Source organism: Symphalangus syndactylus, chromosome 4, assembly GCF_028878055.3.
Source record: "Symphalangus syndactylus isolate Jambi chromosome 4, NHGRI_mSymSyn1-v2.1_pri, whole genome shotgun sequence".
Lineage (NCBI taxonomy): Eukaryota > Metazoa > Chordata > Mammalia > Primates > Hylobatidae > Symphalangus > Symphalangus syndactylus.
Genome location: NC_072426.2, coordinates 68,038,342 through 68,051,190, shown reverse-complemented (window position 1 = coordinate 68,051,190; position 12,849 = coordinate 68,038,342). Strand labels below are relative to the sequence as shown.

At 41.4% G+C, this 12,849-nt stretch overlaps 1 protein-coding gene and 1 long non-coding RNA gene across 4 annotated transcripts in view; one reads left to right on the top strand and one right to left on the bottom strand.

Moving 5' to 3' along the window:
- LOC129480752 (putative uncharacterized protein encoded by LINC00614) overlaps window positions 1-5,428 on the top strand; it is a 29,140-nt gene extending 23,712 nt beyond the window's left edge. The window contains exons 2-3 of one of the 3 annotated variants that reach the window (XM_063637329.1): window positions 1,528-1,681; window positions 3,830-5,428. In XM_063637329.1, the coding sequence (XP_063493399.1) occupies window positions 1,560-1,681; window positions 3,830-4,094 (387 nt within the window). In that variant the 5' untranslated portion in view covers window positions 1,528-1,559 and the 3' untranslated portion in view covers window positions 4,095-5,428. Of the gene's footprint in view, window positions 1-1,019; window positions 1,682-3,829 lie in introns of those variants that run through there. The other 2 variants (XM_063637330.1, XR_010120305.1) reach the window with 2 other exon arrangements.
- LOC134736351 (uncharacterized) overlaps window positions 1-7,258 on the bottom strand; it is a 44,028-nt gene extending 36,770 nt beyond the window's left edge. The window contains exon 1 of the long non-coding RNA XR_010120313.1: window positions 7,185-7,258. This is a non-coding gene — a long non-coding RNA (uncharacterized lncRNA). The remainder of the gene's footprint in view (window positions 1-7,184) is intronic.
- Between the last annotated feature and the right edge of the window lie 5,591 nt (window positions 7,259-12,849).

The following is a 12,849-nucleotide window of genomic DNA, read 5'->3' as shown; positions in this document are numbered from 1 at the left end:
GAAACATCTCAATATATTAATAATTACAATAAATTGAATGGGCTACAGTTGCCGTTTTAAAAAGAGATTATCAGGTTAAATTATAAAACAAAATCAGTCTCTATGCCATAAGGAGATACACCTGAACCAGAAAAACAGAAAGATTAAAAGTAAAAAAAAAAAGGAAAGGAAAGATATTTATGGCAAATAGCAAATATTAATCAAAATAGCAATTATATTAAAATCAGACAACCTTTAAGAAATAAAGAAAGCATCTTTAGGGAAAAAGTAGGTAACTACAATGATTGCAAAGAATTTGATTTATTAGGTAGGTAACAATCTAAACTTATATTTTTTTTTTTTTTTTTTTTTTTTTTGAGACGGAGTCTTGCTCTGTCGCCCAGGCTGGAGTGCAGTGGCGCAATCTTGGCTCACTGCAAGCTCCGCCTCCCGGGTTCATGCCATTCTCCTGCCTCAGCCTCTCCGAGTAGCTGGGACTACAGGCGCCCGCCACCACGCCCGGCTAATTTTTTGTATTTTTAGTAGAGACGGGGTTTCACCGTGGTCTCGATCTCCTGACCTCGTGATCCGCCCGCCTCGGCCTCCCAAAGTGCTGGGATTACAAGCGTGAGCCACCGCGCCCGGCCAACTTATATATACCTAATGAAATAGACTCAAAATGGATAAAGCAAACATTTATAGAGTTTTGTAAAGAAATTGACAAATTAATTCATAGATTTTTTAATGTACTTTTCTCAATTATTAATAACTCAAGGAAATTTTTTAAAATGCAAAAAAGTAGATATAGACAATCTGAACAACCTAATGAACACATTTGTTTTAATAGGTATATATCGAGGCCAGGACTCAACAATGAAAGGCTACACATTCTTGACAAGCACACAGGCAAGATTTTTAAAAAATGAGGACAGGAATCTGGGTATGAGTATGGTATGGCAAGTGGTAGTTAGGAGCATGGAGTCAGAAGCTAGACTTTTTGTTTGAATTCCAACTCTACTACCTACCAGCGTTAAGATAGCTTGAAAAATATTTAACCTCAGCCGGGTACCGTGGTTCAGGCCTGTAATCCCAGAACTTTCGGAGGCCGAGGCGGGCAGATTACGAGGTCAGGCGATCGAGACCATCCTGGCTAACACGGTGAAACCCCGTCTCTACTAAAAATACAAAAAAATTAGCTGGGCGTGGTGGGGGGACGCCTGTAGTCCCAGCTACTCTGAAGGCTGAGGCAGGAAAATGGCGTGAACCCGGAAGGCAGGACTTGCAGTGAGCCGAGATTGCGCCATTGCACTCCAGCCTGGGCAACAGAGCGAGACTCCACCTCAAAAAAAAAAAAAGAAAAAAGAAAAATATTTAACCTCTGTTAGTTTCAGTTTTATTACGTGTAAGAACATAAGTAATATTCTAGCTACTGCATATGAAGATTACATGATATAATTCATACAAAGGGTTTTTTTTTGTTTGTTTTGATTCTGTGTATTTATTTTACGACCAGAGTGAATAATTTTTTAGATTATAATTTTCTAATAGGAGAGGGAATTGACAACTTCTGGCAAGTGCTTATGGAAGGCAGAAACTGCATGGTAGAGATTTTACCAGAAAGGCTTAATATTGAAGGATGGTATGATGCAGATGACACCAAGCCAGGTAAAAGCCGGGCAAGAAGAGTTGCTTCTATTGAAAGGTAAGATTATTGCTGGAATTTCCAAAAATAGTTCATCTGGTTAGTTTATTTCAAATCCTGTTAATGAAATTCTTTTTTCTTTTTTTTTTTTTTTTTGAGACATGGTCACACTCTGTCACCCAGGCTGGAGTGCAGTGGTGTGGTCTTGGCTCACTGCAACCTCCATCTCCTGAGTTCCAGTGATTCTCCTGCCTCAGCCTGCCTGAGTAGCTGGGATTACAGGCATGTGCCACCACACCTAGCTAATTTTTGTATTTTTAGTCGAGATGGGGTTTCACCATGTTGGCCAGGCTGGTCTCAAACTCCTGACCTCAGGTGATCTGCCAACCTCGGCCTCCCAAAGTGCTGGGATTACAGGCGTGAGCCACTACACCTGGCTCTTTTTTTTTCTTTTTTGAGACAGGGTCTCACTTTGTCGCCAAGGCTGGAGTGCAGTGGAGCGATCTCAGCTCACTGTAACCTCTGCCTCCTGGGTTCAGGTGATTCTCCTGCCTTAGCCTCCTGAGTAGCTGAGATGATAGGTGCACACCACCAAGCCCAGCTAATTTTGTATTTTTAGCAGAGACAGGGTTTGGCCATGTTGGCCAGGCTGGTCTCAAACTCCTGAGCTCAAGTGATCTACCCACCTTGGCCTCCCAAAGTGCTGGCATTACAGGTGTGAGCCACTGCACCCAGCCAATGAAATTCTTTAGTGATTTACTGTTAGGGCCCTTTAACTTTTTAATTTCTTCTCAACATGCTCAGCATGCTATTTCTTTACATTTTTCCACCCAAGTCTGTTCCCTACTCCTGTATCTATCCCGGGTAGACCTAAAATTGCCCTACTACAAAGTCTCTCTTGCCTTCATTTGTCTTACATTTTTTGTAGTCATCCAAACTAGAAACCTAAATGGTCATTTCCCCTTACTTCCTCTTTCCTCAACCTGCAACTCCTGTTTTTATAGTCTTTATTATATTTCTTAGTAAGCAAATGTGCTGGCTCCGTATTTGATTGAAACTGATATAAACAGGCGAGAATGTATAAAGAAATTCCTTGAACCTTTTAATCTAGTACTTTATCCAGTAATTCCATCTGAACCATACCCGGTATTGTTGGTAAGACAGAAGAGAGCAGGAGTGGGCCTACATTAGTTCATTATTGCATTGCTATAAGGAAATACCTGAGACTGGGTAATTCATAAAAGAGATTTAACTGGCTCATGGTTCTGCAGGCTGTACAGGAAGTATACTAGCATTGGCTTCTGGGGGGGCCTCAGGAAGCTTCCAATCATAGCAGAAGGCAAAGGGGGAGCAGGCACCTCACATGGGGAAAGCAGTATTGAGAGACAGCGTGAGGTGCCACACACTTTCAAACAGCTAGATCTCACGAGAAATCACTCACTAGCTAGATCTCATGAGAAGTCACTCACTATCTAGATCTCATGAGAAGACACTCACTATGGTGAAGACAGCATCAAGAGGGTGATGCTAAACCACTCATGAGAATTCCACCCCCATGATCCAGTCACCTTTCTCCAGGCCCCACCTCCAATACTGAAGATTATAATTCAAGATGCGATTTGGGTGGGACACATATCCAAACTCTATCAGGGCCCCAAAGAAATCACCTAGTTTATGATGTGCTTTACAATTATCTAGTATTAAACAAAATAACAGCTAACAGAAACTAGGGCTGGGCAAGGTGGCTCACACCTGTAATCCCAGCACTTTGGGAGGCTGAGGCAGGAGGATCACTTGAGGTCAGGAGTTTGAGACCAGCCTGGCCAACATGACAAAACTCTGTCTCTACTAAAAATACAAAATTAGCTGGGCATGGTGGCATGCACCTGTAATCCCAGCTACTCAGGAGGCTGAGGCAGGAAGATCGCTTGAACCTGGGAGGCAGAGGTTGCAGTGAACCGAGATCACATCACAGCACACCAGCCTGGTCCCACCTAAGCAACAGAGCGAGACTCCATCTCAAGAAAAACAAAACAAAACAAAACAAAACCAGAAAGTAAAAGGTAACAGAAACTAATGATTACATGAGATGAGCCAACATAATCTGAAAATTTGGCAACCGCATTTTACAGAAGAAAAAAAATGCATAAGTACTAATCTAAGTAGGTATTCTTCAGAGGCCATTTAATGCCATTTTGTTCTTTGTAGATTGAGTGAATTTGACAATAACTTGTTTGGAATTAGTGACTTGGAAGCTGAATGTCTGGACCCTCAGCAGAAATTGCTTCTGGAATGCACCTATGGAGCCCTGGAGAGTGCTGGGGTCCCTGCCAAGGAGGTGGCTGGTTCCAGGACAGGAGACTTCATTGGTGAGAGAGCAATGAACAGAAACCAAAAACCATCAAACAACAATTCTCAGGTCAGCTTTGCTATAGCAAACGGTTTTGGTGTGTGTGGCTGGTTTCAATTATGATCACTGAGTATTTGCCTCCTCTCCAGCCTTGCCACACAAACATTTCTCTTTCTAAAACCGTGTAGTTATCACTCATATTTCTCTTCTCAGTATTCCCCAGGGTGTCCAGGAAGACCAGTAAAACCTCTCTACACAGAGACATTTCCCGACAGCCTGGAATGAGTGTCAATGACTATAGGTCCATAGGAGCCACCTATCAGACAACCTGATAGATTGCAGAGATCCAGGCACTTCATTGACCCTAGTGGATCAGTGTAGACCACAATGACTCAAGGAGTATATATTAGGAAAATATATTGACTCAAGGAGTATATATTAGGCTAACTTTGAGCTTCTGAATTCCAGAGTCTAAACAGGATCTGGATCCCCAAGGAACTTCTTGGAGTCAATTGAATTCTGAGATTTCCTACTCCCAGATGTCTTTTGAAATTAACTTCAGATCCAGGGCAGGTACCCTCTAGGTAGTGGGCACTTAAATTCGCAGACCTATCTTGTTCTCAACCTTTATTCTAAGCCTCAAATAATGCACTGGGGAAATTTTATTTTTGTTAATAAAAGTAATAATGTATTACGGCAATAGTTGTTTTATAATAAAAAGCAACTTAGAGTGGAATGCCACTAGCTAAATTCTACTAACTAAAGCTTACCAAGCTTCTCAGTTCAAGGCTGCCCTAAGTATTTTCTCCTTATCAAGTTACGAAGAAACTCATCAAAGTCAGCCTCCATGTTTCCTCAACTGAGTCTTTCTTTCTTCATATTTTCCACTGTGTCTAGACAATTCAGTTGAAACTGTCTTGGTATTAAACCATGATTAGAATATGAAGGCTTATGTGGTTCGTGTGTGTTGGGGCTGATGTGTCCGTACCTACTGAAGATTTATACCTGGGAGAATCACAGCGAGGTTACCATGAAGTTACATGGAGGGAGATGATTTTTATATGAGTGACAAGTAGCACATTCAGGGTGAGCACAGGGGCTGTGGAATCCACAGGGAGGAGAGTGCCAACCTCAGTCTTGGTGAGTGAGGGCAGGCTGCACAGGAAGAAGTAACATCAAAACTGAAACCTAAAGGATGCCCAGAAGTGACCCAATAAGTGGGGAGAGAATGAAATGAAGAGCATCCAGAAATAGGGAATTTTAAGAATAGTCTTTCCAGAGGTGAGGAGATAAAAAAGCCCAGGTTGAGTTCCTGGAATGGAAAGTTTGGTACGGCCAGTCCTAGAGTACAATATCTCTTGAGGAGACAAGTCTGGAGAGGTTGGTGGTAGAAAACTTGGAGACAACATACAACATACAACATACAACAATACAACAACATACATACAACATACAACAACACAACAACATAAGACAACATACAACATACAACAATACAACAACATACATACAACATACAACAACACAACAACATACATACAACATACAACATACCGCAACATACAACATACTACATACAACAGCAAAACCACTAAGATAAACAAATATATGAATGGAAAAGACAGACTTTTAAATTCTCAGGTGATGTATCTACTCAAAATTTTAAAACAAAGTCAAGCAATCCATTAAAAGCTATTAAATATAGACACTAAAAACTGTCCTGTATACTATATGCCAGTGAAGCTTATTTATAAAATGTAGTATAAAGGGTGAATCACAAGAGCAACAAGAACTAAAATATTTTTAGAATTGATAGAAAATTTCAAATCTGGCCAGGCGCGGTGGCTCACGCTTGTAATCCCAGCACTTTGGGAGGCCGAGGCGGGCGGATCACGAGGTTAGGAGATCGAGACCACGGTGAAACCCCGTCTCTACTAAAAATACAAAAAATTAGCCGGGCGTGGTGGCGGGCGCCTGTAGTCCCAGCTACTCGGAGAGGCTGAGGCAGGAGAATGGCGTGAACCTGGGGGGGCGGAGCTTGCAGTGAGCCGAGATTGCACCACTGCACTCCAGCCTGGGCGACAGAGCGAGACTCTGTCTCAAAAAAAAAAAAAAAAAAAAAAAAAGAAATTTCAAATCTATATAAGGAAAATTGTAAATGTTTATTGCAGGTATAAAAGAAAACATCAGGAAAAAAAGAGGTACAGGTCATCATTTCTCCACCTAGTTACAATAACCATGATTTAATTAAATAACGTGAGTTCCCCAACATCGTTCCAAATTCAGTTTAACTGTGAGTAATTACACAAAGTACAAACTTTGTGTGAGTTCTTCAGTCCACAGATCACAACATAAATAACAGATGCAATAATGATCAGTGACCCATCATTTCTTTCAAAGTATGAGGTTGCCAGTCACTGCATATTTGTTACTGAGTTTATAGAGAGAACAAAGCATGCCACTGTCTTGCCTCCTTGTCTCCCAGTGAAAAGCCCACGTGACATTTTACAAAAATGAATAATCAAAAGAGGGAAGTGGTCAACAAACATGAAACTGCAAAAAAAAAAAAAAAAGAAAAAAGAAAAGGGATAATACAAAGTGAAATTCAAATGGAACATGAATGTAATTGTAGAAGAAATAGTGGCCATTCACTGAGGCAGATGTTTGCTTGGTATTTCAATTAGTTTTGACAAATAAATCAATTCTGAATCTGACTGAAGCTCTATATTTACAGAAATACAGGGGGCACGACACATGTTGTCTTAGGTTGTTTTTCTGTTGCTATAAAGAAATACCTGAGGCTGGGTAATTTATAAAGAAAAAAGGTTTAATTGGCTCACAGGTCTGCAGCCTTTACAGGAAGCATGGTGCTGGCATCTGCTCAGCTTTTGGGGAGGCCTCAGGAGGCTTCCATTCATGGCAGAAGGCAAAGTGGGAGCAGTCTTCTCACATGGAGAGACTGGGAGCAAGAGAGCAAGTTGGGGAGGTGTCACACACTTTTAAACAACAGATCTTCTGAGAACTCACTCACCATCAGTGGGACAGCACCAAGTTATGAGGAATCTGTCCCCATGACCCAAACACCTCCCACAAGACCCCACCTCCAACATTTGGGGTTATATCTCAACATGAGTATATTAGTACATTTTCACACTGCTATAAAGAAACTACCTGAGACTGGATAATTTATAAAGGAAGGTTTAATCGACTCACAGTTATGCATGGCTGTGGAGGCCTCAGGAAACTTACAATCATCACAGAGGGTGAAGGAGAAGCAAAGCACATCTTAACATGGCAGCAGGAGAGAGAGAGAGCAAAGAGGAAATGCCAGACAATTATTAAACTACCATATGTCACGAGAACTCTCTCACTATCACAAGAACATCATGGGGGAACTACTTACATGGTCCAATCACCTCCCACCAAGTCCCTGTATGCACACATGGGGGTCATAATTCAAGACGAGATCTGGGTGGGGACATAGATCAAACCATATCAATGAGATTTGGAGGGGACATCCAAACTATATCACAGGTTCAATAAATAATACCACAGAATGCAATCAGAAAAATGCAGAATGTTGAAACACCACAGGATAAATAATCTGGTTTCTTCAATCATAACTAAAGGAACCAATAGAGTGTAAGTGAAAAAAGATGTAGGTGACACATGTAGGTGATATACTCAAAGATATCAAAGGAAACTTAAGCGTCTTATCATCTAATTTTAACGTATACTCCTTATTCAGATCCCAATTAACTATAAGAGGGTGGGCACGGTGGCTCACACCTGTAATCCCAGCACTTTGGGAGGTCGAGGTGGGTGGATCACAAGGTCAGAAGTTCAAGACCAGCCTGGCCAAGATGGTGAAAGCCCATCTCTACTAAAAATACAAAAATTAGCCAGGCCTGGTGGCAGGCACCTGTAATCCCAGCTACTTGGGAGGCTGAGGCAGAGAATTGCTTGAACGCAGAAGGTGGAAATTGCATTAAGCCAAAATCTCGCCACTGCACTCCAGCCTGGGCGACAGAGTGAGACACTGGTCAAAAATAAATAAATAAATTAATTAATTAATATAACTATAAGATAATGATGATAATAATTTATAAGAAAATAGGAAAACCTTGAAAACTGACTGAATATTTAATGTGATACATTAGGAGTTACTACTAATTTGTCTCAAGGTCATATGATATCATGGACTGTTTGTATTTTGTTATTAATATTTAGAGATGCATACAGAAATATTTGTAGAGGAAATGAAACAATGTCTCTATTTTCCAAAAAAATGAGGACATGTATATCATACTTCAATTAAGGCAATAATGAGGAATATGAGGGAAGCGTGTGGAGGTGGAGGTGAAGCAAAATTGGCAACATATTAATCATTAGTAAGCTGATTAAATGGTAAATTAGGTTCGTTAAACCATTAAAATTTTCTCTACCTTAGTAAATGTTTGAAAATTCTATCATAGAATAAAAAACTCTAGGAGCATAATAAAACTAAATACCTATGATGTCCCCCAAAGTGCTGAGTTTACAGTAAATACTAGATCAATATTTAATAATCCATTTTTTTTTAGATGGCGTTTCACTCTTGTTGCCCAGGCTGGAGTGCAATGGTGAGATTTTGGCTCACTGCAAGCTCTGCCTCCAGGGTTCAAGCAATTCTCTGCCTCAGCCTCCCAAGTAGCTGGGATTACAGGCTCCCACCAGCACGCCCAGTTAATTTTTTGGGTAGGTCTTTTTAGTAGAGAAAGGGTTTCACCATGTTGGCCAGGCTAGTCTTGAACTTCCGACCTCAGGTGATCCGCCCACCTCGTCCTCCCAAAGTGCTGGGATTACAGGCATGAGCCACCACACTTTTGATTACAACTGTCATAAGATCTTGTAATCATTGAGGATAACTCATGTGGTTTATCGAAAACAGCTTATTATTCCATTAAACCTATTGAGTGGAACAAAAATGATCATAAAGATGTTTCAAAGAATATGTTCCAATTTAATTGGCTCAAAATATTTGCATATATAATCATTATTACCAAATGTGGGATTGGCATCAAAATGTGGATAATCAAAAATAATTTCTTAAATAGATTATTCTATGTTGTGTATAATGATAGAAGAATTCTTTAATTATTTTTCCCGAATGAAGTCTGAGATCTTTAGCCCAGGAAGGAGTAGGTGAGGCGTAGCCTGCTTTCTTGGCTATTGAATCCTTCTCAAAAGGATGCCGAAGAACTTGCTAGAGAAGATGTACCTGGTAAACAACGTGGGCAGATAAGTATAGATTATAATTACCCAGGACCCTGATGAATTTCTACATTTCTAAATGGCAAGGTCAACTTTAAATGTTTAAAAATGTTTCTACTTTGGGAAGCAGAGGCAGGCAGATCACTGGAGGTCAGGAATTGAAGACCAGCCTGGCAAACATTGTGAAACCTTGTCTGTATTAAAAACGCAAAAATTAGCCAGGCATGGAAGCATCTGCCTGTACTCACAGCTACTTGGGAGGTTGATGCAGGAGAATGGCTTGAAACTGAATGTGGAGGATGCAGTGAGCCGAGATCACCACACTACACTCCAGCCTGGGCGACAGAGCTAGATTGTCTCAAATCGAACAAACAGCAATAAAAGTTCATACATTTTGTTTTATGAAAAATCTCAACTCTAGTTGTTACTTAGAATTGCTATTATTGCACAGAATTTCCTTAAGTACTATTTTTATACTAAACTAAGAGAAGGAATATGTACACTGCCATGGAGAGTACACATACATCCGTCATTTTAAGATCCCTTTATAGCATTAAGAGAATTCTAATTTTCTAACATATTTAGCAAAAAAAAAGAATGTCAATGATTTGCAATCTTTCCAAATGAAGGGCATGCATTCCAGCTCATGCTACTTCCTCACTGAGAATTTGGCTCTATGATAATAAACTGAGGCACCAACGACACACTTCTTTAAAAAATAAATCAAAGATTGAAATGTTTATTTTCCGTGTTTTTGCTATTTCTTGGGGATTATGAAGGAAATAGTTAGAATAGAGAGGGTGGATGATAATACCATGAAATTAAAGGTGAGAGATCAAGTAGAACATTTTATCACTAGTGTTTTAGGGTTGGCAGGGCAACCGGCCTGAAGTTAGTGCCTTCAGTGGGTGCCTTCAGTTGGTGGCATTCGGTTGCCTTTCCTGGGGAGAGGTGGCAGGTGCTCTATTCTGCAGTCGTGGGGGCAAGGGAAGGCCCAAGCTGCCCGAGAAGAGCAGAGGTGCCCCAAGGGGACCACGATGACTTGTCACATGTGCACCAAAGCCAGTCCCAGGCAGGGCCTGCGCAGGGCTTCTGCGCAGCCGTCATGAGGCTCTGACATCTATGAGTGGGTGGCCAGCAAAGGCGCAGGCCCAAGCACAGAAGAGCAGAGGCGCCCGGAACACGCTGTCCCCCAATGCCAGCCTCAAGCTGGGCCAACTCTGGGTGCAGTGTTGGTAGCAGTCCTGCAGCTCTGAGATCCACGAGTTGGAGGTGGGAGAAGTGCAAGATTCCACTGATTTGGAACCTGCCCAGTCTGATTCCGGAGCGGTGACTTGCCGCACATTGGCTACCAGAAGACGCCCAAGGTAGGGAGGCCACAGTTCGCTTTCCCATCCCCGGCCCCAAGCAGGAGGACTTGCTCTGATTCGACTCCCCACCCCTTCTTCTTTCCCTGTTGCATCCAGCTGGTTACTTTCCCTTGCCCTGCCCAAATGCCCACTTTGAGACCCTCTTCTTCTTTTCCTAGGCTGGCCAAAACTAAGTTTTCAAAATACAAAATGAAAACTCAGATTTGATTGCTGTAGAGGAAATGTCTGACAGCTCTTGTATTTAAACTTAAATAGCCACACTGGGACTCCCAGTTTCTTATCTTGAGTTCTGGAGCAGAGCTCTGTCTCCTAATGTAATGGCTGAGGGTTAGAGGTACCCTTCTTCGTTCTAATAATAAACTATGATTTTTTTGTAGAGACGGTCTCACTGTGTTGCCCAGGCTGGTCTCAAACCCTGGCTTCAAGTGATTCACCCACGTTGGCCTCCCACTTTGTTGGGATGACAGGCAAGAACCACCACACCTGGCCTTGGGAGCTGCTCCTGCTTTGTGTGTTCTGGCTGGTCTTCCTGCGCAGCTGTCAGTAAGATGCTCCTGCAGCATAGTTCCAAACCTTCCCACAAAAATTCAGTGGATGCTGTGATGTTTTACATGGAATAGCCCCTTTATTTATTGCAGAGAAGCTGGACAATTCACACTTAGTAACATACGACCTAGCAAATTTCATTTCTTGATCAACACACCTGTTAAAAAGTGATGCTTATGGTTTAAATATGCAGATTCCTCATCGTCCCCAAGAAAAAGGGAACCACTGCAAGGCAACCTGGGAGGGACTTTAGGATTGTTCTGAGGCCGTGCAAGCCATTGAAATTCACACACGAGGGGGGAGAAAAGAGAATCCACATGTTTTGATCCCTCCATGTTCTGGGTATAACTTGGTCCTCCTTAAATTGCACCATTTGTGACATCAGACAAAACTGGATTTGAATCCCAGTTCCATCACTCTTTATGATGTGGTGGTGAATGTGTTTTTAACTTGTCTGAGCCTCAGTTTGCTCATCTTATGTGATTGTTATGAGGCTTCCATAAGGTAAGTGTGAAAAACCATGGCAAAATGCTTCTAATATAAAAGAGAGGGTTGTTATGAGGCTTCTATAAGGTAAGTGTGTAAAAATCTGGACACAATGTTTACAATTTTGTAAATGTTCAATATGTGGACAAGGAGGATTCTCTTTCTCTCATGTAATTTTTAGAGCAACTTTATAAAATCGGTGATAATCAAACCAAGGATAAGAAAGACTAAATAAATCAGCATAGTCAGAAAGCAGTTCACAATACATTTACTGGGTAATTTCTAGTTAAAAGTAGCAATGATTATCACATTGAAAATCTCATATTATGTGGTAGTTTTCTCTTACATAAGCTTCTTGGTTTGTTGAAACCATAGATCCTAAGCTGCTCTATCAAAGTGATCATTAGAAAAATGTGGTGTACTTAGTGTATAAATTGTAGAAAATTTCTTCTGTCTTGTTAATTTGATTAAACATGTGTGCTATTTTTAACAATGTAAACCGAATATATGTGCATTGAATATATATATGTTTATGAAATATGACTTGACATAGAGTAGGCTTAGCTCATGGCAATTTTTTTTCTGAAAGCACTTTCAGAAATCGCTCTTATTTCTAGTTTGTTAATGTTTCAGAGATTATGGGGAAAGGGGGTTCTAGAAATCCCAGACACTGTGTGAGGCAGATTTGATTTCAATAATTTTAGCATCATTCATTGTAAGGTGATGATCCCTAGGAACTTCATCACAGTGAGAAACCTGAAAGGTCCTAGCAGCCAACAATGAATGAAAGGTAGGGTGGGAACGCTGGCAGGGCAGGGCCTTGTGAGCCATGTGCCTGTGCCCTCAAGTTCCAAGTTTGTGGGGATGCATGCAGGGGATTCTGGACCTGATTGTTTCCTCTAACCAGCGTGTGGTCTGGTTGACAGGGCCACTGGCCTTTACTTGTTGGCCTTCAGTGGGTGCTTTCATCGGTTAGTGCCCTCAGTTGGTACCCTTAGTTGGTGCTTTTCAGTTGGTGGTCCTCAGTTGTTTCTCTTCAGTTGGTTATCCTCAGTTGGTGGTCTTCAGTTGTTGGGCAGTGGTGGAAGGAGGATGAATCCATTTGTGCTCCCCCCTCCCCCAGTCACAGCTCTCAGGCTTGTTGCATCCAGGCCCTTCTAAAATAAACCAGACAGGTTGGCAAGTTTTTTTTAGCAGACAAGTCAGCTCAGGGTATGGGGGTG